Source organism: Mauremys mutica, chromosome 10 (assembly GCF_020497125.1).
Source record: "Mauremys mutica isolate MM-2020 ecotype Southern chromosome 10, ASM2049712v1, whole genome shotgun sequence".
NCBI classification, from domain to species: domain Eukaryota; kingdom Metazoa; phylum Chordata; order Testudines; family Geoemydidae; genus Mauremys; species Mauremys mutica.
In genome coordinates this window covers 26,912,026-26,938,033 of record NC_059081.1, presented here as the reverse complement: position 1 = coordinate 26,938,033, position 26,008 = coordinate 26,912,026, and the positions used below count along the sequence as shown (strand labels likewise).

The 26,008-nt window shown below is 40.6% G+C and overlaps 1 protein-coding gene across 1 annotated transcript in view; it reads right to left on the bottom strand.

Annotated features, from left to right (window-relative positions):
• Positions 1–6,786: 6,786 nt before the first annotated feature.
• Positions 6,787–26,008, bottom strand: part of RIF1 (replication timing regulatory factor 1) — a 60,291-nt gene continuing 41,069 nt past the window's right edge. The window contains exons 26-35 of the mRNA XM_045032839.1: positions 20,345–20,490; positions 19,319–19,408; positions 19,174–19,228; positions 13,663–16,515; positions 11,682–11,831; positions 11,270–11,347; positions 11,065–11,180; positions 9,270–9,423; positions 8,457–8,565; positions 6,787–8,008 (exon numbers count right to left, since the gene is read on the bottom strand). Of these exons, the coding sequence (XP_044888774.1) occupies positions 7,788–8,008; positions 8,457–8,565; positions 9,270–9,423; positions 11,065–11,180; positions 11,270–11,347; positions 11,682–11,831; positions 13,663–16,515; positions 19,174–19,228; positions 19,319–19,408; positions 20,345–20,490 (3,972 nt within the window). The 3' untranslated portion in view covers positions 6,787–7,787. The remainder of the gene's footprint in view (positions 8,009–8,456; positions 8,566–9,269; positions 9,424–11,064; positions 11,181–11,269; positions 11,348–11,681; positions 11,832–13,662; positions 16,516–19,173; positions 19,229–19,318; positions 19,409–20,344; positions 20,491–26,008) is intronic.

The following is a 26,008-nucleotide window of genomic DNA, read 5'->3' as shown; positions in this document are numbered from 1 at the left end:
TCTTGCTACACAACAATCTCGTCTGAAAATCCTTGAGTTATACATATTCAAAGATCTTTATTCCACTGTTACAAGATATAGTTGAGGCCAAGATTTTAAACAGAATTCAGAAAAGAAATGGATGCATTCATGTGGATAACGAGAACTTCGGTTACATTAGTATGATTTTTTAAACCAACAAGTTTGAAAGGCATATAAAACACACAAAATGCTTCAGGACATTAGCTAAGCTCTAACTGATGGGTTTGGGAAGAAATTATGGGCAAATTAAATTAACTTCCCCCCATCTAGTCCTGGCCCATCAGACAGAATACTGTAGTACAGGTACCAGTGGTCTAATGATCCAATATGAAAAAGTCTGTTATATTTATCAGCAGGTTAAATTATACAGCAAAGTGGTCCTAGCAGCCAGACTAATATCTCTAGAAGACCAAAGCCTCTCCTTTGGCTATGTTACCTGTGTATTTTCAGCACAAACTCACTTATGTTCTGGGGACCAGTGGTTTGCTGTTGCCACACTATGACATCATGGTCCTGGAGAACAGAGCTTTCTTACCAATAATTTCCTTTGTTAATTGTCTCTTACAATTCTTGATGTCTGGACTGTTCTCTCGCTGCAGCTCACAGAGGCAGATTAGAGTTTTGGAGCTGCATGGTCTGGCCATTGCTCCCTCCACTCACTCCATGATGAGTTATTTCCAAGCTGTAAAACTTGCATAACATTAACAAATATTCCAGAGATAACAAAATTACTATGTATATTGGATCAACAGTTGTATGGTAATGTTTCCACTTAATATCTGGGCAGAATTGTGGGAGATGCTGCTAGCAGAAAGAATTATCGGTAAGAAATTTTCCATTCTGCAGCTCTGTGTCTTCCACAGTTCTTGAAGTCTGAAGTAGCGAGCACTGAACAGATGTAGGGAGGGTTTAGAAAAGGTCCAAAAAAAAAAAAAAAAAAAAAAAAGGAAAAATGGTATCCTTCCCCATCTGTATTATTTGCTCGGAGGGCAAAAATCATTTACAGGCCACCACCTGCAGCATTTTCCAGCCAAAGGACGCCTCTGCAGAGGATGGGAAGTCCACCTTGTAGTGCTTCACAAACAAGTGTCTGCTGTGGATGAATTAGCTGCTTCTGCTCACGAAGTCGCCAGAGTTTGCATAATGTGTGCCCTGATCCCTTCTGGAACTGGACTCTCCAGAAGCCTTCAACACTTCCACAATGTGTGATCTAATTACTTGCAATAGAGGACTTGGAAGCAATGAGTCTGTGCCATTTTGAATGGAAGGATACAACAGAACCCCTGCTCTCCTCATGGACTCTAATTTTGAGGTACATTTTCAGAGTACCTCCAACATTTACCATGTGCCACTTCTTGGTGGGGTACTGTGTCCTTAGACAGAATGAAGGTAGAACCCCCTTTTGGGAAGCATGGAAAGAAGAGTTCACCTTTAGGATAAATGATCCCAGAGTTCTGAGCTCCACCTTGACCTCACATACCATGCAGTAAGGTTTCTGCATAGAAAGCGCCATTAGCTCTGACATTTGCCTGGCAGACATGATGGCTATCAGAAAGCAAGTTTTCATTGACAAATAAAATGGTGACACTGACACCAGTAGTTCACAGGGGTGTTATCAGGGCTCTCAGTACAAATGGCAAGTCCCACTTGGGATAAAAAGGTCTAGTTGCTCACTTGGCTAACTGAACTGCCCTAAGGAATCTACCAGGGGGTTCTCTACCAGACAGCCTCAGAATCCTGCAAATGTCACACTGCTCAGGGCAGACACCTGCCATGCATTGGCACTGGGTTGGGACCTTTGTCAAAGACTTATGGCAGAAAATTAAGATAGCAAATCCTAGAAACCCAGGAATTCCAGCTATGTGTTTCTGGCACAAGGTCGCAAAATTTTGTCCAGTCAGGAATATGCTTTCAAGGCTGATACTCTTAAAAGAAAAAAATATTCTAATGACTTTGAAGGACAGACCTAATGATACTAGTGTTTCTCTTTCAGTAGCCAAGCTGTTAGATGATGCCTGTTTGGGTCTGCCTGAAGCAGAGGACCTGGTGAGATATCCTACTTCTTTGGGAGCTGTAGTGGGGGGTCCTAATTTCAGCTCTACCAAGTCCAAAAACAGGGTCTCCTCAACTACTGTGGGATTACCAATATTACTGTCAGATGTTATTTTATTTTCTGGACTACCTTCCCTAATAATGAGGAGGGTGGAAATGCGTACAGGAGGTCCTGCGGCCATCTGTGAGATAAGGCATCTATCTGAATGCATCTGCGGTTAAGTACTTTCATCTCTTTGTGTTTATGTGGTTTGCAAATAGGTCATTTGAGGGCAGGCCAAACAACTCGACAATTAACTTGATAACTTTCTGATTCAAGCACAACTTAGAGATGTTCACCTTGCACATGCTAAGCCAGTCTGCCTTCTGGTTCAGATTTCCCTTTATGTGAACTTTCCTGTGGGACAGGAAAGAATGCTCCACCCACTGCATGATTTCCATTGCTTTGGCACATAGTGCTGGGCTTCTTGTTCTCTCCTGGTTGTTCACATATGCAACCATGGTCCTGTTGTCTGATCAGGATGTGGTTCCCTTCTAGGCTGGACTAGAACCTTCATAGTGCTAGCTTGACCACTCTACAAGGTTTATGCTATGAGTCCTTTCCTCCATGTTCCAGATGCCTTGAGCTGTTTGAGACCCCAGGTGTGCTCCCCAATGCTTCAGGCTAATGTCAGTTGTGAGGATCAAGGGATGTGGAAGGCACATGGATTCACCCTTGCAGACAATTGCCCTGGGCTGACCACCATTTTAAGGAGTTGACCTGCACTGGAACTCACTTGATCTTTCACGCACTCCAGGAAGTGGTCTCATACCTTTAAGATGAAGCCTGGAAGGTCCTTGATGTGTGACTGCACCCATGGAGTAATTCCTATGCTTGATACAAGAAGGTCTAGCAGTTGAAGGCTCAGAGCAATAGTGTCTTGCAGTTCCAAAACAATGCGAGGTCTTGAATCTTCTGGAACCTCTCTAGAGATGGATTTGTCCTCGCTATTTAGGTTCTGTGGGCACTGTGATGGGAGTTAGTTGGGTGGATGGAACCAAGGAGCTTTTCTCGATACTGATGACCAAGCTATGGGCCTGAAGGAAATTCAAGGTCAAGGATGTAGTTGTGTGCGCCATTGATGAGGATAGAGCTCATTAAGATGTCATCCAGGAAGTAGTGCAGATGGTTTCCCTGTGACCTGAGGAGTCTGAATATGATTTCCACCACCATCTTTTTAAAGACCTAAGGAGAGCCAATGGCAAGCTGAATGGGAGCATCTGATACTACTAATGCTTCCTGCCACAGACAAAACCACAGGATCCTGCAGTGTGATTGGGAGATGGAGGTGTGCCTCTGCCAGATCCACTGAAGTTAAAACAAAAAACAAAAACAAAAAACACCCTGAAACAGGGATGACACCATAGACATTAGGACTTCATCCAGAACTTTGTTTTCTTCATCCACTTGTTAAGCCACCTGAAATCTAGAATGGCTTAGATTCCTCTTGTACACTTCTGAATGAAAAAGATAGATGAAAGATTCTCAGAGTTCTGGTTCTACTCCAAGTGAATGATCTCCTACTCCTATATCCAAGAGGTGAGAAATCTCATTCTGTATTAGAGCATATTTTATGGGGTTGTTCAAGGCAGGGAACTAGATGAAAAATGATAGACTGGAGCCTAACTTGATGGAGGAGCCCTAGTTCATTATCTCACTGACCCCCTGGTCTGTGGACCAGAGGCACTGACTTTTGTTTTTGCCAGTGGGTGCTTTTGAAGAGGGGTGTGCCACTCTGCCAGTTTTGGGGAGAGGCTATTTTCAGAATACTTATACACTTTTCATATTCTAGTTATTGAAGGTGTATCATTGGTAACTTTACTATTTTAATAATGATTCAGTTATGAACTACATAATTACATTATCATGAATTACAGTATATTAAAGTCATTGCAATCACAAGCTGTCTTCACTAACATCCCAGTTTAAAGACATTATGTCTCTCTGTAGCTTTCTGGATGAAACTGTCAGCAATCTTAGGGTAGGTCTACACTTACCTGCCGGGTCGACGCGTAGAGTTCGACTTCTCGGAGTTCGAACTTCTCGGACGCGATAGTTCGAACTCCGAACGGGCTCCCGTCGACTCCGGAACTCCACCGCCGTTCGGAGTCGACGGGGGAGCCGCGGACTTCGATCCCGCGGCGTCTGGACGGGTGAGTAGTTCGAACTAAGGTAGTTCGAGTTCAGCTACACGAATAGCTATTCGCGTAGCTGAACTTGCGTACCTTAGTTCGACCCCCCCCTCCCCCCAGTGTAGACCAGGCCTTATTTACATCTAGGTTCCCTAATTTTGTTTTGATGCACGTTAAGGACAGTTACATTATTGAGTTACGTTTGTCCCATTGATGACTGGAGATCATTTTTAAGTCTTCTGAAGCTGGAGAATGAGTTCAGGATGATACAGGCACAGTGAAAGGATTCTTATGAATGTGCAGTACTCTGGAAACATAGTGCTTCCAGAGAACTGCAAACGACTCCAAGATCTCTTTCTTGATGGGTAACAGCCAATTTAGGCACCATTGTTTTGTATGTATAATTGGGATTATATTTTGTCATGTGTATTACTTTGCATTTAACACTGAATTTAATCGCCATTTTGTTGTCAAGTAACCCAGTTTCGCAAGATCCCTTTGTAACTCTTTTGGACTTAACTGCATAATTCTGTATCATCTGCAAAACTTTGCCACCTCGCTATTTACTCCTTTTTGCAGATCATTTATGAATGTTGATCAGCACTGATCCCAGACCAGTACAAGCCCCTCGGGCGACATTACTTCTCGCCATTCTGAAAATGGACCATTTATTCCTACCCTTTGTTTCCTTGGAATGCTTGCAGGATCATCTAAAGAGCCTTAATTTAATGACAAGACTTTTGTTATCTTAATCACCCTGCTTCTGTTTACAAACTCCCTGCCCCAAGAGCAGACGCTGTTAGCAACATAGAACTCATCACATTCCACACTCAATCTGGCTCACGGGTGCTGAGCACCCACTATTGCCCTCCCCACCGTGGTTGCTTGAGCACCGGATCACCCACGGAGTCGATGCCTATGCTGTGGACAAAGCAATCCATTCCTACAGGAAATGGGAAATTCTGTTCCCAAGCTCCAGCTCTGGGCAGAGACTTATGCAGCCTGTCATGAAAAGGCTTTGGGAGCTACAATGTTTCCTTGGGGATTTCCTCCCAAGCCACGGTTCCACAGCTTCCCTCCGGAGAACCTGCTGGTATTCTTGCGACGATGAAGGCTGAAAGGAACACATTTGTCGGAAGGCTGGTCTGTATTCTCTTGTAAGGCATGCTGGGGTGTTGGAAGCGACCGTTAGATTTTTGTGGCACTGTCCACTTTCCACGGATGGAGCCATAGGTCACTGAGCTGGAGGCCATGGCTTTAGCAAAGAAACTCATCGCGTCCCCTAAATTCTCAGCAACTAAACTGTTGCCAGGGGAACTTTCTTTAACATAGAGCCAAAGTCAGGGTGGTCTCTAACCTTTGAGGGCTCTGATCTTCCAGCCAGGAGATGCCCTCACAAAGCACATAGCTGCTAAGGATGCTCTTTGGGATGCTGAGGAGGCCTTAAAGATTTTTTTGAGAGTAGCCTCCATTTTTCTATTTATGAGGAGCCAGCATAGAGGCACTACAGCTGAGGATCTGAGGGGTTCCAATAGGTAAAAAACTGGCCCAGGTGAAGGAGGGGCTGTGAGGGAGATCAATGCTCACTACTAGCCCAACGTTTGACAAAAAAGTCCCTTAGGCACAGTGGTTCCCAAACTTTAACAACCTGTGAACCCCTTTCACTAAAATGTCAAGTCTCACAAACCCCCTCCTAAAAATGAATATTTCCAGGGATTTTCTCCTTTATCTGAGTATAAATTATAAAAGCAGTGATCTTGGAAATATAAAATTTATCATTACAGTATTTTTCTTACATTATGAAAATGGCAACACTGTTCCAAGATCTCACTTTCGTACCTTGCATCACTTTGAATAAGCCTGTTATAAGACAAGGCTCCTATATTTCCTCAAGGAGTATTAGATGTGAAACAGCATGAAGGTATTTAAGAAGCCAACTCAAAGAGTTCCTCCTACACAAGCGTTCAGGTCTTGAGCAGTCCAGGCAAACAATGCATGTTAAAACAAAGCTTAAACTTGTTCTTCATAATAATTTTAAACACAATACTAGCTGCCTATTTAATTTTAAAAACAGCAACAAATATCCACCTCCCTTTCCATTGCTTATAAGGAGTCTTGAAGTTTTAATCTCCTCAGTGTGATAGATATGCTTGCTTTGACCTGCTTAGCTCTTGGAAGTCCAGGGGCTCCGTACTGCTGGCCCCGTGCTGCCCAGGGTCCCTAGGGACAGCTCTGTCTGCCATTAGGGAATTTCCCCCCCCCCGAGAACCCCCTGTAACATTTTGCAAACCCCAGTTTGGGAACCACTGCTTAGGCAGATGCAAAGGCAGGAGCTGTAAAAATCACTATCATAATAAGCACTATTAAGAAAAGACTGAGGAGACCCTTCAGACACCATTTGCCAGGAGAGTTCTGACCACTGCCTGAGACATATCTTCAGACAAGTTTCACGTGCATAATACTTCTTGTTCAGCATACACTAAAAACATGAAATATGAATTTCTATTCACAAGAAAGAATGCATTAACCGTTAGAGAACTATTCAGTGTTTTATTTTTACATACAGAAGTCCTAAAAACAGCTGCAGTAATCACATTATGTGACTGTCCATTCCGGAAGCTACAGTACATTATATACAAATTATATTTCCAAAGTAAAACCCAAGAACTCTCACTAAACAAAGTCTTTGAGAAGCAGCAGTGCATTCCATGCAATCAAAATTCAAAATCATAAATTATAACCAACATCTGCAACCATAAGTCTATACAGAATATACAAAATTGTGCATATCAAATCTACTTCTGTGTAAGATTTTTCCAGTGGGACATAACACTGCTGCATATAAAATTGTAAGGGCACATGGAAGGAGCCTGAGAAATTCTGCAGCAAACCCTTATGACCTCATAAGCCAATTCTATCATTAGCTTTGCCTTTTGAGGTCTATAAAAATGCATGCAAAAACAGACAACTCAGGTGCTTGATAACTGGACCTTACTGAGATGTGAAAGATACTACTATAAGGAATTAGTCAAGCATAGCACATCTCTATATGTAATAGGGTCTAAACCAGAAGGAATCCCTCTCAAAATATCAGCAATTTAAAAGAAAAATCACAGATGCATTAGGTAAAACTGAGCAACACTTTCTGGTTTCACTTAGAGTTCTGAGAAATATAACCTTTTACATTTAATAAGGCTTCACAGGAATAAAAACACTTTACATTTGAAAAATATTTAAGATACTATTTAAGTTTCACAGTCTTTGCTATTGCATATCTTAACAAATTTACTTTTAAATTACTTGCAAGACTATGAACAGCTATAAAACAAATACTTTTAGCATGGAAATGATCCCACAAATTAAAAAAATTAAGCAATACACCATGATAGACTGTCTCTCTCTGTGTTAAAAAGTTTGCCATTGCATGAATTTTCAGTTTTTTATGGAACAATTCATATTATCAGTCAAAAATAAAAAACTGGCTTTCAAAAACTGCTGTATATCAAAACCTCCTGCTTGAAAAGTGTTTCAAGTACAAATGACTAAACAGAGCTTTCATGGGGTGGTGACTTCCAACGGGACTGCAGATTTTTCATAATACAGTTTGTCATGCTACCAAGTTTCTCTTGCATTTCAAAAAGTTGGCTCCCTGAATAACTGTGGAGATCTTCAGAGGTTAGCTGTGCAGCAAGTGCACTGACCTGGCTCAAGAGATCTGTTGTGGGCTGTCCATCTGTGCTCAAGGCAACTGGTTCACTCAAATCTAAAAAAGAAACAAACGTGATTAATATACACTGTTGTAAATGTATCTTACTTTTAACTTGAGTGAAATTCATCAGTATGGAAATGTTATGAGCTTCTGCATCGTATTTATGGCACCAACATAATTCAGCTGCTGAATGCGGAAAATTTAAAAACATTCCACTTTGATATGAATTCGTTAGCATGTTTATTATAAAAGTCTTCTATTCGTGTTCCAACTAGTATCAATGACATGCAGCAAAGTACTGATAAAGGTGATCACCTCCCAAAACCAGTGCAATTCAATTACACAGCAGTTTTAGGAAACTACCATCACAAAAGGGTATTAACTGAATTTGTCACCCTACTCAACCTAAGCAAGCTACAAGTTACACTTATATTATGACAAGGACAGGAAAGCAAGTGACAAAACACAAATGTGAAATCAAACAAGATAATGCAATGTTTACCAGTTGCAAGTCTTTCTTCATCTGTGGAAAAAGGTTTCTCATCTATGACATTTTCTGTCTTCTCTCTGTCTTCAAGGACTGCAATTTCATCAAATCCACGAGCCTTCACCTACAGATTTAATTAGGAAAAAGATCAGAAAAAAGAAAAGATTTTTCCCCAAAAAGGAGGCAGTCTGAAATCACATGGTGGAAAGCACTTATCATAAATTTAAAAAATGTAATTTTAATTTCACAATTTTTAAACACAACTGCTGTTGTCATTACCTGTGTGATACTGGCAGCATGCAAACTCTATACTAAGCTGGTTTCCACCACACTTGAATATTGCTTTGATAGACAAGTGTTAAAATTGTACTTTAAGTGAATATTAAAGCATGTATAAGATTGGGAACTCCCATATTATTGGCATCACAAGTTACTTTTTTAATTCAACCAGTCACTGCCAACACTGTGCTTAGAAACTAGCTGTGTTTCAAATTTTAAGACACCTAATTTTATCGACATTCAGAAATCCTTCTCACCATGTGAACTTTTAGGCTTCTTGGCGAAGGAAAAAAGCATACTTTTGTCATAATGAAATATTACCATCACCAAACAGAAAAATGACTGAGTTGCAAGGCTTGACAATTTTAGACTAGCAATGTTACTAAGCTTGAAAATTTAAAATTAAGTTTCACATTGGCTTTAATATTGTATTTTAGCTTTTTTCAGGAAAAGGCTTATATTTTTAAAAAATGCAAATCTCCTGTGAAGAAAGTTAGCAATGCAGGACTTTATGATACTATTTCATTATAGTACTTAAAATAGCTTTACCTGTTGCTCATGATATCCTCTAAGAGCCTTTTTAACATTGGAAACTTTAGGAGAACGGATAGGAAGAGTTTTGATTTCAGCTGCTGTCAGAGTACTCAGATCACCCACTGTCTTAATATTCTTTGCTCGAATGAGCTGCCCCAAACCTCTTGCCCTAGGGAAAAAAGGGATTCTGTATATTTATTCTTACTAAGACATGAAGAGGTGTTAGTAGGATCATGTGAGGAAAGATTAAAGAGGCTAGGACTCTTCAGTTTGGAAAAGAGAAGACTAAGGGGGGACATGATAGAGGTATATAAAATCATGAGTGATGTTGAGAAAGTGGATAAGGAAAAGTTATTTACTTATTCCCATAATACAAGAACTAGGGGTCACCAAATGAAATTAATAGGCAGCAGGTTTAAAACAAAAGGAAGTTCTTCTTCACGCAGCGCACAGTCAACTTGTGGAACTCCTTACCTGAGGAGGTTGTGAAGGCTAGGACTATAACAATGTTTAAAAGGGGACTGGATAAATTCATGGTGGCTAAGTCCATAAATGGCTATTAGCCAGGATGGGTAAGAATGGTGTCCCTAGCCTCTGTTTGTCAGAGGATGGAGATGGATGGCAGGAGAGAGATCACTTGATCATTGCCTATTAGGTTCACTCCCTCAGGGGCACCTGGCATTGGCCACTGTCGGTAGACAGATACTGGGCTAGATGGACCTTTGGTCTGACCCGGTACGGCCTCTCTTATGTTCTTATGTTATGTTTCCTTCAGCGGCTGAGATGAGGAGGAAGGAGAGACAAGAAATTTGCTGGAATGCATACTCTTCATATAAAAGGAGAAAAAAGTCAAAGCAGATGACGCCTTTCTGCAGAAAAGAAAAATTTTATTCTCCGCAGTTTATTGAATTATCTGTAAAATGAATGGCTTTTAAATCTAATTAAGTAACATGAATGGAAAAAAGGAGTAAAACCAGGTCATTCTGAACAGGTCCTGTGGTAACTCCAGAAAACTTGTCTTTTGGTATATGTTTTGGTATATGTTTTGAGATTCAAAACACAAAAAAGCCAAGTTAGTTGAGCCTTGTAAAGCGCTGGAAACACTCATCCAAGTTTTTGTAAATCTGAAATAATGCTCTCTGTACAAAGCAGCATTTGACAATTTTTAATAAAATATGCAGATAGGTCAGGTGGGCATTATCAAGCATATTATATCGGCTCTGTTGAAAGGGCTGACATTCAGAATACTCACTCTCTCTCTCGAGACAGAGAGAGAGAACGCGCACGAGTGTGCAAACAGTAAAAGAAAGGTTTCAAATACTGTAGAATCATAAGCTTTGTAATAAAATCTTGTTTAACAGAAACCGTGGAACACGTTCTTGTTCTAGAACACTAAAAATATATGAAATAAATATATTATAGTAAGCTGGAAAAAAAACCTAAGTTCATGCATCTTCCATATCTGAGTACAGGCAGATAATGCAGTGGTAAAAACGCTAGCAGATGAACCACAATAGCGCGCCCTCATTGCTGCTTTTACAACTGGGGATGCCCTTGTGCATTCTTGAAAGAATTTGCCAAGGCCTTTTTGTATTCTTAGGACAAGAATAAAAGACTTGAGTACTTCTGCTAGATGCTAAAAGGAGACTAAGTTTGACAGTACAATCTCCTTTTTTTTTTTTTTTTTTTTTTTGCAGAAAGTGCCTCCAATGGATGCTAGAATTAGAGATCAATACATCCTAACAGAAAAGTTTATAAAAACCATGAAGGTGTATTAAGAGTTTAAGTCTTGAAAGGAATAACCACTTACCAAATGTTTGATGTAATCTGAGGTAAAATTATGTCAACTGGAGCTTTACAACCCACCAGTGCAGGGTACACACACTCTGTAGGACACGGCAGCGACTCCTTGGCCATTTCAGTGATCTTGAATAGTATAGAAAAATTATTAAGTATCACACAACTGAATACAGGAGAAAATAGAGAAGAGATACATGAACTGAAGCACTTCTTACTAAACACTTCTTTGAGCTCTTAAATTTAGCGTTACGAGATCCTGGGGACAGAAGTCCTTTGGTTGGGGTGGTAATATGCTGGATAGAAAAAAAAGAGGAAAAAAGATCTCTCAGGATCGTAGATATTTAAAAATAGTCATAGGATTTTAGTTATCTCAACATAAAGCTCTTCATTTCACAAGTGAAACTAGAATCAACCAGATTACAAAAGTATTTCTTTCATTTACTAATTCTAAAGCCTGTTCTCTATATTGGCCATTCTTGGAACTGTTTACCCTTAAATACAAGTTTACACTGGAGTAAGACTAGCTCTGATAAGAAAGGCATAGTTATGGTATAAAGGTTGTTATACAGTTGTACTAATATCTAGAAAGAACTATTCTGAAGAAAACTTAAAACAATCACAGTTTACCTTGGCTTGGGTATTAGATGAAGTTTTAAAACTTCGCAAAGATGGTGAGCTATTCGAAGAAGAATGAGACCTAACAACGGGACTTCTCCTATCAATGTCATCTGCCAATCCTTCTTGGTAAATTGGATTTGCAAAAGAGACTCGACGAATCTGTTTTTAGAGATTAAGTGATTTTTATAACCAAACTAACAGAATTTGTATTGTTACAACTATACTGTCAAATTCATTTCATACCAGATAGATCTAAAGTCTGAGGGTTCAAATTGTTGCATTCATCAGATCTCCTGATTCATACAGTTGTGTTTCACTAAAGAATATTTAAGACCATAATAGGATTCGGGGGGGTGGGGAGGAGGTTAGAGTTAGGGTTACTGCTGCAGGAAAGGTTACAAACTTTATAAAGAATTTCCCAAGGAATACAATAGTGAGGTGTTGACTGTACAATGATTTTGCACTAACCGTTATTTTCTTTAATAGTGCCAAAGCCTTGCTGCATTACAACTTGAGTGTTGCTACCATGCAAAGACTAATTAGGAGAGTGGCATAAAAAAGTGCAAACAAGAGAATCAAAAAATAAAGGGAAAAGTGCATAACATGTGTGCCTGAAAGGAGAGAGTGGGAGTGAAAGAGCAGCAGTAAGACGACAAGAGAGGGAAGATGCAGGGTTGAATCAATGGGACAATAAAGTGTATTTTATTTGGTAATCTACATTTTCATCATCCAGTGCATTTACTTTTAGACAGATTCTTGATGAGATGGGAGGTGGGAGGATCGGGGGGGGGGGGGAGGGAGGGAGGGAGGGAGGGAGACAAACAATATAAATATATACACTATATACTTCCTTGCATCTTTGGCAAATAGACATTTACCCTAATCCTTTCCAATACCCTGATCCTTTCCAATACCCTGGAAGAAACACTGATTGAGAACATTCTGGATCACTGAATTTCATATTCACATGCTGGGTATAGGAGTCATACCATTAGAATTATTCTAAAACATTGAAATAGCTGATTATTGTGGGGAAAACATTAAAGTTATTTAAACCCTGGACATGCAACACTAAATATAAACGTCAACTCGGGTCCAATTTGCCTCAGGTTCCACAAAAATTCCACCATAGAATCGGATCATAAGGGGCATGTTTCCAGGTGTTAAAAATTGAACTTATAAGACAAGGTAGTATCAGCTGTAACCACTGTAGACACTATCTTTCCAGTAAAAAGGAGAGTGTTCAACAGTTTTTAAGAAATTAAACATCTATATTGCAGGGCTCCATTGTTGGAGTTCTGTACAGAAAAAATGAGAGTCTCTTGGCCCAGAGCACTTATATTTCACAGCAAGTCACATAACCAGTGTTAAAGTAACCTGCAAAGGGAAAAGCTGGGCTTGTCTCCCCCTTCCATTCTGCTTGTTTATGATTTCATAGGGCCTGAAATGACTGCTTATTTTTTAAATGGAAATTTTGGTCCTGTCTAGTTCAGAAGACTATGATGACATGAGGAGGAGGACATGATATCACAAGAGCCAAGAATGAAAGTTGAACAATTGATAAGGAAAGAGATTTTTAGTCAGACAATAAAAAGTAAAGTTTCATTTAATATCTATTTAACATCAATGACCACTAATTTGGAGATAGAAGCTTTTATTAAAGATTCATGGCCCACACCTTCAATTAAGTGTGCATCCTGATCATCCTGCCCTGCCAAACAAATCCTCCAGCAAAACCAAAGAAGGTAAGGAGTGGACAATATATATTTCCAAGGTAAAAACATGCAGAAAAATCATTTTTAAGATAAAACCTGTCAGGACTTAAACATGAGAAAAAAGCCTAAAAAAAATAAAATCTTTGCAGGTCATCATTAGCACTTCTACAAGATCACGTGGTAATAGCATATATGACATCCAATGTACTCAATACACTCTCTATATACACTTACAAGTGCTCAGTAGTACCTAAGACTGAACTACATCACAATACCTTGTTAGCAGGTGATGGGGAATCATCTTCTTGATGTCTTTTTATTCCCCTCTTTAAAATACTGGTGGATGGAGAAGCAGAAGGAGACCAAATGCAGCGTGTCTGCACTCCATTGGGGCTTTCATTAACTTTAACCAAACCTACAGAATCAAGCTCCTTCAATTTCTGAGGAGAATCCACAGGGTCACTTTCTTCTGCACCCTCCTGGTCTGAGGCTACATTTTCAGGCACTGTAGCTGCCACTGCAGTTTCAGTGAATATTAAACCTTCCTCCTTCATTTCACTATCTTGAGGGCGGTGTGTTTCTATAGGGGTGTTCTCAGTCTTTTCTGCATCATTCTGATCATGTTTTGGCTCATTTATCTTTGTTTGGTCAGGTTTGTTAACAGTTTCTGTATCAGATATCTCCTCCATTTGCCCATTTTGACTCATTTCCTCCTCTTCTGTAGCTTCTGGCTCTGTGCCATTCTCCAAAGGAAGACAACTTTCTATGGGCTCTTTTGAAACACAGTCAGTTAAACACTGTTCAATACTGTCAACTAGATTGGTGGGCTCTGGTTCCTGCTCCTGAATGACAGAGTCACAAGTTTTACTTTTGATATATGACAGTTTTTCAAGATCTTCCTCCACTGGAATAGCATTTCCTTCCAAATCATTCTCAGATTTTATTCCTCTTTCTGAATCCTTAATGAAACTAGATTTCTTAATGGGGAGCAATGGTGTACTCATTGCACAAGGTTCCACAGACAGCCTTTCTTCAAAATGAGAATCATTAGAAGAAGTTTCTAATGCAGTCATAGTTATCTGAATACATGTGTTTTTATGCTCACTTTGTGCATGGTTATCTGTATTTTTTAATTCAGTGAATGACTTTTCTTGCTGTTGAGAGTTTTCACCACAGCAATTGTAGCTCTTTGATCTTCTCATCCTCTTGCTTCTTTTGTGCTGGCACTCAACTATCTGCAAAGGTTTTTCATAAGCAAGAACTTCATCTGAAGTGGTAGTTACTGCTGCAAATTCAGACAGAATGATTGCACTACAGCCTTCTACACTTCTTTGCTTATCAAGTGATTTATTTGCCTGTCTTGTTTTCAAAACTGGTTCAGATACGCATGGGTTCATGAAGGGTTCTCCCAATATGTTGGTTTTATTTTGTTCTACATTTGTGTTCTGCCCACCAACTGAGGTCTTTGCCAGGTCTATAATTCCTGTAGATTCGTTAACAGCTGTATAGCTTTTTTTGTTTTTCTCTTCAGATACCTGAGATATCAAAACAGTATCTTTGTCCACTTCAGAACTTGTTCCACCTTTATTTTTTACTTCAGACAGATTCCTAATTTCAGTTACTATTTCTTGTGAAGAGAGCTCCTGATTTTGGCTCTCTTTTTCTTCTTTCACTTTGCTTTGAAGAGGATCACTTTTATTTTTCCATTTTCCAGATCTTTTCCTCTTGGTACTTTCTTCTCTTGTCTCAGAGCTATCAGACTCAGAATTTTCTATACTAGAAAGCAATCCTTGTGAAGCTCTTCTTGTTTGATACCGGGTGCGCCCCCTTGTCTTTTTCTGACCTGTTATATCTGAACCAGAATCTTGAACATCTATTTCAGATTTCAAGTTATCACTTTCAGATTTCTTGGCATTTTTGTTCATTTCTTCTTCAAGACCCCTTGAAGTGCGAGACTCCTTTGGGCCAATATCTTCTGCAGCAGTCTTCTCATGAAAGCTGCACTCTTTTTTATTTGCATTTTCTTTTGCATCTACAGCTTTTTCAGGAACAGATTTCTGCTTTTGGGATTCATCCTCTTTAATTTGTGGCACCCTCTTCTGGAAATACTTTTCATCATCTTTACGTTTGTCCTTTTTCTGGTGACTGTTTTCTTTATCTTGACTGCCTGTTGTATTTTCTGGAATTTCTGACCGTCGTCTTGAAGAACGTCTTAGTGCTTTCTGATTAGGAGACATTTGTGGAACTTGATTGTCATCATTAGATATCTGATCAGTAGATACAGCAACCACTGGAGGTGTATTTTCTTTAGAATCTAGATTGGGTCCTATACATTTTTCTTCCTCTTCTACATCTACAATTTGTTTTTGCTCTACTGTTGTACTCTCTATCACTGCAGAATTGGGAGTCTGTGTCTGAGTATCTAGAATGCATTTTGTTTCTTCCGTTTGACTAGGTGTTCCAGATTTATTTTCCAAATGGGAGGCAACATCAGACTCCTGTATACTTTTCTCCTGTTCTAATTCTGTTAACAACTTGGATTGAACAATTTCTCCATGCTGTGTTTTATTTTGCCTGCGACTCAACCTTTTTATCCCAGTAACTATTCCTTCAAATTCAGATTTTGAAGAACTTTTATTCTCCTCTTTAGGGTTTTCTATTTTGGAGGGAGTCTTTGGTGCATCTATGCTTTCCTGTTTTAGAACAGCAGCAGTCCCAGATAGTCTATTCAGTGCAGAAGGGCTAAAGGGTCTGTTCTCTGAACTATCAAACTTTTCCAAAGTAATAAAGGACTGTCTTCGGCTTGCAGGTTGCGGTGTTCCAGAAATAACATCACTAGAAGATGAACTGCTGCTGACATTTGAAATGTTTTCATTTCCAACTGAAGGCTCCTTCGCAACTGTTTCAGTTGCATGTTTTTTTGAATCCTCTCCTACTAAAGACTCCTTTGCAACCACTTCAGTTATACTTTTTTTAAAATCCTCCTCACAATTTAAATCTGATCTTTCTGGAACATGAGTGATGGATTTGTCTTCAATATTCACAGAATTCTCAAGAGCTTCACTTGACTTGCAGTTCCCAGTGATTTCATGTGTACTATTGTGCACACTGCTCTTTGTTCTCTCATCCTGCAAGGACAAATTAAGTGGTATTATAATAATTTTGCTACTTTCACCATAAACCCACAAAAAATGCAATCCCATTTGGATTTGAAATAAAGTAAAAAAAAAATACTGCTCTGCCTAAATAATGACAATGATTTTTAAACCATCCCACCCACTCGAAATAATAAAAATTTTCCTCTCTTAGCCACAGTTTAACTGTGTAACTTTTCCAGTGTAACTGACATGCTTTATATGGCAATATTTTATTTGTTTAGTCCAAAGAAAGGGGAGCAGTAGAAAGACCTTGTGAAAGTCTGTAGACAAAGAACAGCAGTTAACTTACTATTTACCGGGTTTTGTTTCAGTTATTAAATAGTACTTCATATACTGTTTACACTGTTTTTCTTTACATTAATGTAAAGATTTTCTAAGCATACGGTACAGTACTTTGTGAAGACAATTAGGAGTTGTTACTAACATCTAAATTTAGGATTCTGGATACAATACAATGGCCATGGAGTCTGACCAAGTAATGCTTTCAGAAGAGTTCTAAAGAGATAGAACACTGGCCTTAAGGAGTTAAGTAAGGAGCAGGAAAAGGAAGTGTAACAGGTGTGCATAATCTGTACACATGCTATATTACACCAATTTTCCTGTGTCCTGAATTCTATGTCCATTTAAATGTTCAGTGTTAACTGTGTGCCCTGTTCAGCCTGTACAACTTCATCCAGAGTCAAAGTTTATATTGCTAAAAAAGCCTAAGAGGATCTTTCTTACAGATTACATAATTTATTATAAAAGCTACTGTGATAAGAGTAAATAGTTTAGCCTCAGGAATTACCTTACTATCTAAAAATTACTTTGAAAGACTATGCAGACTAAATGATGTCTAAAAGGTTAGATGGAAACTCCAAGATTTTTTTGTATCCTAATGAAGTTTCAGGTCCAAACTCACAAGCAGACAATAAAAAACATTTACATTTTAAAATAACCAGTGAAGAAGGAGAATGTGATGTGGAAGTCATCAAAAATAAATTCTTGGAAAAAATAAGATGGGCAGGTGAAATCAGTTCATGTTTCAACTGTGGGACTAACCGAAATTCAAGCACTGAAGAATTTCTCAGAACAATTCTATAATATTTTTAGTATCATATATACTCGTTCATTAGCCCGTTCGCTTATAGCTGATCCCCCCCAAAATGGATAGGTAAAAATAGCAAAAACTGTATGACCCTTTCATAAGCCGTCCCTATATTTCAGGGGTTGGAAAACTTTGGCTCCCGGCCTGTCAGGGTAAGCCTCTGGCAGGTTGGGATGTTTTGTTTACTTGGAGCATCTGCAGGCATGGAGCCCCTAAGCCCTCTGTGGCCGCAGTTTGCCGTTCCCAGCCAAATTTTGTTGTAGACCCGTTTATAAGCCGACCCCGGCTCTTTGATGCATCACTTTTTTTACCAAAAATATTCGGCTTTTGAATGAGTATATACGGTAAGTTACTGAAGACATCTTCTATCAATTTTCTGATCTGTCTACAAGGTGGGTTGTTTTAGAGGCTCTTCTTGCTGTACCTGGTAGTTACAGGAATAAAAGCACTACTTATAGTTACTTGAATACCTAACTGATGAATCATGTAATTATATGATTAACTAAACTCAATCAGGCAGAGACTCACAAATTTAGTACGATTATGTTCAAATAGCCACGGTGGATACAATCTTGCATATGTTCTTTTCCTACCACCCCAAACCCTGAGGACTTTACTGTAAATCACAAGCAAACATGTTATGGTTCTCTGTTGTATTTGGAATTCATCTCAAATTAAGTAATTTGAACCAATAAAGGCAATTAAAAAAAACACTAGGCACAAGACTATCAGTATGCTTTACACAATCATATGATTTCTGTGGTTGAAGTTAATCTAAGACACTAAGGAAACTGAATAAAAAAAAAAATCTAAATTAAATTACATTGCAAGAACAAACAAAATTAGCAAATGTTCTCAAAACTCTGAACTTACTAACATGTCTTTCTCTTTTAGTTTTTATTCCTGGACCCAGGACAGCCTTACCAGATATTCTATAAAATGGAAACTCAAGTCCTATAAGAAATTTAGAGGTGCTCTTTGTTTTAGACTTATCAAGCTTACCCTCCCCACCACATATCAACTTTGGTCTGTGATCAGAGAAGTTCACTGTCACCATATTAGAACTGTTCCTCAAACAAACAGATTATAAATAAGCATGACAGAATTTAATTTTTTTTTAAATGATTACAATGCATATCAATGTTTATTCTTAACCTTTTTTAATTTTTATTGATTTAAATTTTACAGTTGGGGAAAATTATGGGGGGGATCAGACAACTATTTAATGAAAGTAGACACATTCAAAAAATTAAGAGCTTTATAACTGTTAAAAAGCAAACTGACATCACATGCCAAAATATATAAAGTAAATATCCTCATTAGAATTGATTTAAGTTCTCAAGCAGCATCTTTCTACCTTGTCTATCTATAAATTTTGATTATCGATGGAAATATTTTTGTTAGCTAGTGTGTGTACACTGAAATCAATTTTTACCAACAAATTACTGATAAAAATCTAATCCTTCCAAGCCTATTATAAAGCATCATAAAGGTAGTTGTAATACTAGCATCTCCAATACTATTAAACATGGTGAAAATACCTGAGGTTTCTTTTCAAGATCTTCCTTCTGCTCTTCTATTAAAGATGTTTTTAATCTAAAAACAAGACCACCCAAATTAGAGCTGTTGCAACAGAACTTAGAAAATATCTTATTACCACAAGCCCAGTTGGTATATCATACTTACAAAGACTCTTCCTGGCCCTGAGTATATTGAGAAAATAAGGCAGTATCTTGGGATGCATCCAGATTATTGTACATAGCAGGAATATCAATTCTGGAACCAAAAATATAATTTCAGGTAGGTGTAGCTTTATCTTAGAACTGCTAGTGAGAGACACGTAATTTAAAAACAGTTTCAATGCTGAAAATTCTCATCAAGGAAACCCTACAAAGACTGAACTGCCAAGTCCTCACAAGATTATTTACCCTTCTAAATCACTCTGTGATATGGAATGAGAGAACTCTTGCAGTGAAAGTGCAATTTCAGCAATCAGTGCTTGCTATGAAGGAACTGCTGTTTACATATGGGTATAAAATTCTTTTTTGATCTTTTGATTCCTGTCTTCAGATCATACTGCCAGCTAAAGACTTTCCTTATTTCAATTACTGAAAAATGCCATCTTACTAGTTTTAGCCTAAAAGCGAACATGAATCATTGGGTGATGTTCTACGGCCTGTGCCATGCAGGTAAAATTAGACAGGTGGTTCTCAAACTTTTGTACTGGTGACTCCTTTCACATAGCTAGCCTCTGAGTGCGACCCCCCCTTATACATTAAAAACACTTTTTTATATATTTAACACCACTATAAATGCTGGATGGAAAGCGGGATTTGAGGTGGAGGCTGACAGCTTGCGACCACCCCCCCATGTAATAACCTTGTGATTCCCTGAGGGGTCCCGACCCCCAGTTTAAGAATACCTAAACTAGACAATTATGGTCAGTTCTGGACCTGAAACACAATCTGTGAATGAAGTATAAATCAGAGATTGGTCCTGTCCCTTTAAGATACTGTTTCTCCAAACAACTATGATGTCTTTAGCCAAAAGATCTTTTTATGTTAGCTTCAAGCTCTGGAGCTTGCATGTAATAGCACAAGATGCATAATTAATATCCTATTCAAGTTTGAGGACATTAAACAAATTAAATTTAAAATTTGTCCTGATCAATTCATAATACAACCACTCTTGTCAGTGCTATGGATTACAAACCTCTTTGTCCTAAGAACTTCTTTTTGGTGTTCTGTCAATAATCTCTCTTTTGTTTCCAAAGGAATAACCACAAAATCAACAGATTTCTCCTCTTCCAAAAGTATCTCGCTTGATTTTGTCTTTGAAGATGAAAATTCTAGTTTCAGCTATGGAAAGGAAAAAAATGGTTTAAAAACCAAGATAAAGGAAATACTATTAACGATATTTCTGTACCCCAGGTACACCATCCCAAAACAGAACAAATACTAACCTACAGTAACTATGGTTCTTAGAGATGTTGCATTCAGTATTGATCCTACTATAGGCACATATGCACCTCATGCATAAAAGATTATTATTTTTTTAAAAGCTATGTGAGGGATATGTATGTCCCCATATGCCTCCTCATGCTACCATGTGAGGGTACAAAAAAAAAAAATGGACTGGCCATGAGCCTCCTCCAGGTCCCTTACAATTAAAAGCCCATGTTAGCTAACTACTCTAAGAGGAGGGGATGGAGAGTAGGACATGGGATCTACATGCATGGCATCCTAAAGCAGCAGTTACTGTAAGATAAACAACCATTCTTTTTTGGAGCATGTGTCAGTATGGATTATAGTGCAGATGGCTGGCATGCAATATGCACTCAGAATGGTAGGAATTGGGAGCTCCAGAAGCATCAACAGAGATTGTAACATTGTTCTCTCCAACTTTGCATCTGACCTGTCAGTTATTTGCACGGCATAGTGTTTGACAAAGGTCAGTGAGTTACTCCATGTTGCTGCCTTGCAGATTTAATATTGGCATATTAAAGCAGGCAGAGGATGCAGCTTGTGACATGGTGGAGTGAGCCTGGATGTTCAGTGGGAGACGTACATCAACCAGGTAGTAACACAGGCCTGGTCTACACTAAGCGTTTAAACCGGTTTTAGGAGCGTAAAACCGATTTAACGCCACACCTGTTCACACTGAGAGGCCCTTTATATCGATATAAAGGGCTCTTTAAATCGATTTCTGTACTCCTCCCTAACGAGAGGAGTAGCGCTAGTATCGGAATTACCATATCGGATTAGGGTTAGTGTGGCCGCAGATCGACGGTATTGGCCTCCGGGCGGTATCCCACAGTGCACCACTGACCGCTCTGGACAGCAATCTGAACTCGGATGCAGTGGCCAGGTAGACAGGAAAAGCCCCGCGAACTTTTGAATATTTCCTGTTTGCCCAGCGTGGAGCTCCGATCAGCACGTGTGGTGATGCAGTTAAAAATCAAAAGAAAGAAAGAGCTCCCGCATGGACCATGCGGACGTGATTGCTGTAAGGGCAGGCAAATCTGTTCTATCAGCGCTCCGTTACAGAAGACGAAATTCAAAATCATTTTTAAAAAATCTCCAGACAGACGCCATAGCAGGGACTCAGCGCACTGCTGCGTGACAAGCATAACGGAAAGCCAAAGAATCAAATGGACGCTCATGGACTGGAGGACTCAAGCTATCCCACAGTTCTTGCAATCTCCGAAAAGCATTTGCATTCTTGGCTGAGCTCCAAATGCTTCATGGGTCAAACACAGTGTCCGCGGTGGGTCAGGGCATAGCTCGGCAATTTACGCACACCCCCCACCCACCCCCAGAAGTGAAAGGGAAAACAATCCTCTCTTGACTCTTTTACATGTCACCCTATCTTTACTGAATGCTGCAGATAGACGGGATGCTGCAGCACTCAACACCAACATCCTTGCTCCCCCCCCGCCATGGGTGGCTGATGGTGCAATATGACTGATATCCATCATCATCATCAGCCTATTAGCACATGGGGCAGTGCAAAAGGACTGGTAACCATGCCGACTAGCATCAGTTAGGTCGATCAAGGGCGCCTGCTCCTAATTTTTCCTGGTAGATGGTGCAGTATGGCTGGTAACCGTCTTCATCATAGCAACAGGGGGCTGAGCTCCATCAGCCCCCACCCTTCATGTGTAAAGAAAAGATTCAATTGCCCCTGGACTAGCAGCGGGATGCTGGGCTCCTCTCCTCCACACTGCTTAATGTCCCGTCTGGACTATCATAGCAGCTGGAGGCTGCCTTCCACTCATTTCTCACTAACAAGTCACTGTGTCTTATTCCTGCATTCTTTATTACTTCATCACACAAGTGGGGGGACAATGCTACGGTAGCCCAGGAAGGCTGGGGGAAGAACGGAATCAACAGGTGGGGTTGTTGCAGGAGCACCTCCTGTGAATAGCATACAGCTCATAATTTCTGCAGGATCTGACACAGAGCAGCTGTGCTCTCTGGTTCTATGATACAGTGGTTCTCTAGTACACTTGCCCATATTCTAGGCAGAACTGATTCTATTTTTAAATACCAAAAAGGAGGGATTGACTCAGGGAGTCATTCCCAATTTTGGCTTTTGCACCACTGGCTGATCTCAGCCAGGGGCACTTACGACAGCAGCAAATGGTGCAGTGCAAAAGGACTGGTAACCATGATCATCTTATTACCAATTTATGGTATGGTAGATGGTACAGTATGGCTGGTAACCATCTCTGCTGTCATGCAAAAGCAAAAGCATGCTGCTGTGTAGCACTGCTGACTCGCCTCTGTCAGCGGCATCTAGTACACATTCGGTGACAGTCACAAAAGGCAAAACAGGCTCCATGATTGCCATGCTATGGCATCTGCCAGGGCAATCCAGGGAAAAAAGGCACGAAATGCTTGTCTGCTGTTGCTTTCCCAGAGGAAGGAGTGACTGACGACATTTACCCAGAACCACCCGCGACAATGATTTTTGCCCCATCAGGCACTGGGATCTCAACCCGGAAATTCCCAGGGGCGGGGGAGGCTGTGGGAACTACGGGATAGCTATGAGATAGCTACCCACAGTGCAACGCTCCAGAAATTGACGCTAGCCTCGGACCGTGGACACACACCACCGATTTAATGTGTTTAGTGTGGCCGCGCACACTCGATTTTATACAATCTGTTTTGCTAAACCGGTTTATGTAAAATCGGAATAATCCCATAGTGTAGACGTACCCACAGTGAAATACATTTTGTTATCCATTTTGATACTCTGTGAAGGGATGGCCTGACCTTTAGAACATCTGGCTATAGCAATAAACAGATAGGATTTTAATATGAATGGTTTGTTCCTTTCCATAAAGCAGAGCCCTGGATATGTCTAGGGTGTGTGGTTTCTTTTCTTTTACACAGAATGAGGTTTTGAGGCTGATTGACTGGTTTAGAAGAAAATCTGAGACCACTTTATGAATTATCTTCGGGTGAAGCCTTAGAACTGTCTCGGCCCAATCAAATGTCATTAAGTGGGGTTCACCATAAGTGCCTGAAGCTCACTCACTCCTCCTGGTTGAAGTGATAACCTATGACGAAGTGGGAATGTTCAAGATGTGTTATGTGAATGCTGAGTGGGGAGTATTAACCTGGGAAGGTTGCAGGGGAGTTGGGACTGCCTGTATTGGGGAAGGGAGCATACCTGAGCATGTAACCTGAGAACCCAGGAAGGGGGTTGGAGGCCAGGTAACACCTCTGCCTGGGAAAAATGGACAAAGGACACAAAGGCTGGGGGAGGAGCAGGGGGAAGGCTGAGTGAGAGGCTGGAGGAAGTTTCAGTTTGGAGCTGGCTGGGAAATGGAGAGGGGTGCCCCGACGGGCCTTGGGCTTCCCAACGGGGCTGTGGCCTCCCTGGGGCCCCCAGATGGACCTAACTAAAGGGGGTCCTGTTGTCTGTACCGGCAAGACCTGTTTTGGACTGTGTTCCTCTCGTCTAAATAAACCTTCTGTTTTACTGGCTGGCTGAGAGTCATGGTGAATCGCGGGAACCCGGGGGTGCCGGGCCTAGTCTCCCCCCACACTCCGTGACATAACCACTAAGAAGATTTACTTCAGAATGAGGTGGTGAAGGGAGCATTCTGAGAGAGGCTCAAAACAGAGGATCCATGAGCCTCAGGAAGATTATACTGAACTGCCAGGTTGAAGTAGGTTCTCTGGTCAGCAGGTCAGAGTGTAAAAGCCTCTTGAGAAACTTTGATTCTGTGCATGTCGACTTGAGTATCACGATTGTTTCCATGATGGGTAAACTGGCTGTCTGCTCTGAAAGCATGGGTGAACCAGTTGTTTCTTTTGAGACTGGTATTTGCAGAACTTCTTATAGGGGATTGGTGTACAAATCCTCAGTGACCTCACAGTGGCCCTCGAGTCCTTCAAGGTGTCCTTCATTGTTCTTTTGGTGAAGAGCTCTAATCCCTTGAATGGGAGGTGTCTCATGACCCTGAATCTCCCTCAGTACTCTGGATGCTAATTGCCAGGACAACCGCGGGCATGTTGGAGGAGCCCATGACTACCTGCAAGGCTGTTTGGTCTTCCCTTAAAGGAGATTATAATTCCTCCCTAGTGTCCTGTGGCACTTTTGCCAGGAAAGGAGTCACTCTCTCCCATATCAGGAAATTACATTGGATGAACGATGCCTGGTAGCTTGCCACATAGAACTGCAGTGAGGTGGATGAATAGGCTTTGAGCCCAAACAGAGCTAGATTTTTGGGGGTTATCCTTGGACATGCCTTTTGTCAACTGCAATTTGTCCTACACTTCAGCAACTACTAGTGATCCTGGATCTGCTGGGATTAAAAGCCTTCCAAATTTTCCGAAGGCACCTGACAGAGCTTCTCCACCTGTTTAGACACAGGTTGGAAGGTAGCCAGAGTGTGCCAGAGCACTTTGCTAGCTCCCATGTGCCCTTGTCACAATATCCCCAGTATGGATAGGTTGGCATGGCATGTGGGTACTGATGTAGTTGCCGCAGGTTGACCCAATGCCACTCATGTCTTTTTTGAGGCAGTGCTCAAAGACAGTACCACCTCTAGGGTCACTCTCAGAAGGTAACAGAGCATCACTGTTTGTTGCTGAGATGAAGAAGTAATCTGGCAACAAAGATGTACTTTGAATTGCAATGCTGTAGCGTAGTGTCATTTCCCCATTCTGGCACCTGCTACTGCACCAGTACCAATGATGTTCCCTGGAGGGAATCTCAACAGCTCTCTAAGATGTACCTTAATCCTATAATAGGTGCAGCGGTTGGCATATATGCCTTTGTCAGTGCAGATGCTGGCAGTCCCAGCTTACTTAGGGTCACTTCCTTGGAGGAGGACTAGGCCCCTATTCTTGGAGGTCTGATGTCTCTCTTTTCTATGGGGAAGGGTATCTGTCTGGTCTCCACTTGCCCTTACTTTTGGCCTAACTATTGTATTGCGGTGCTGATGCCAATGATGATGATGTCAGTACCAGAGAAGCAAGTGCCAAGTCTGCCAGTAATGGTGTCAAAGCAGCTGACAGCACAGGTGTTGGGAGTAGCATCGGCTAACACTGAAGGCTTTGGTGTTGGGGCGATGAGCACCAATGTAACCAGCTTCTATTTCTAAGATGTTTTCTTCCCTGCCTTCTTTTGCTGCTGGGTCCTCGGATGGGGTGTCTGCTCAGAGGGGCACTCGCTGAAGATGACTCGTTAAGATTTTTTTGGAGATCTCTTCCAGGTCTGAGATAATGCGTATTGATTGTGTGTATGTGTGTAGCTTCAGCCATATTGTCCTCACCTTGCAAATCATCGATGAGAAGGATTTGCACACTGAATACTTAAGAGCAGATGCCTCTCCCCTCAACAGAAAAGGCATCCAATCTG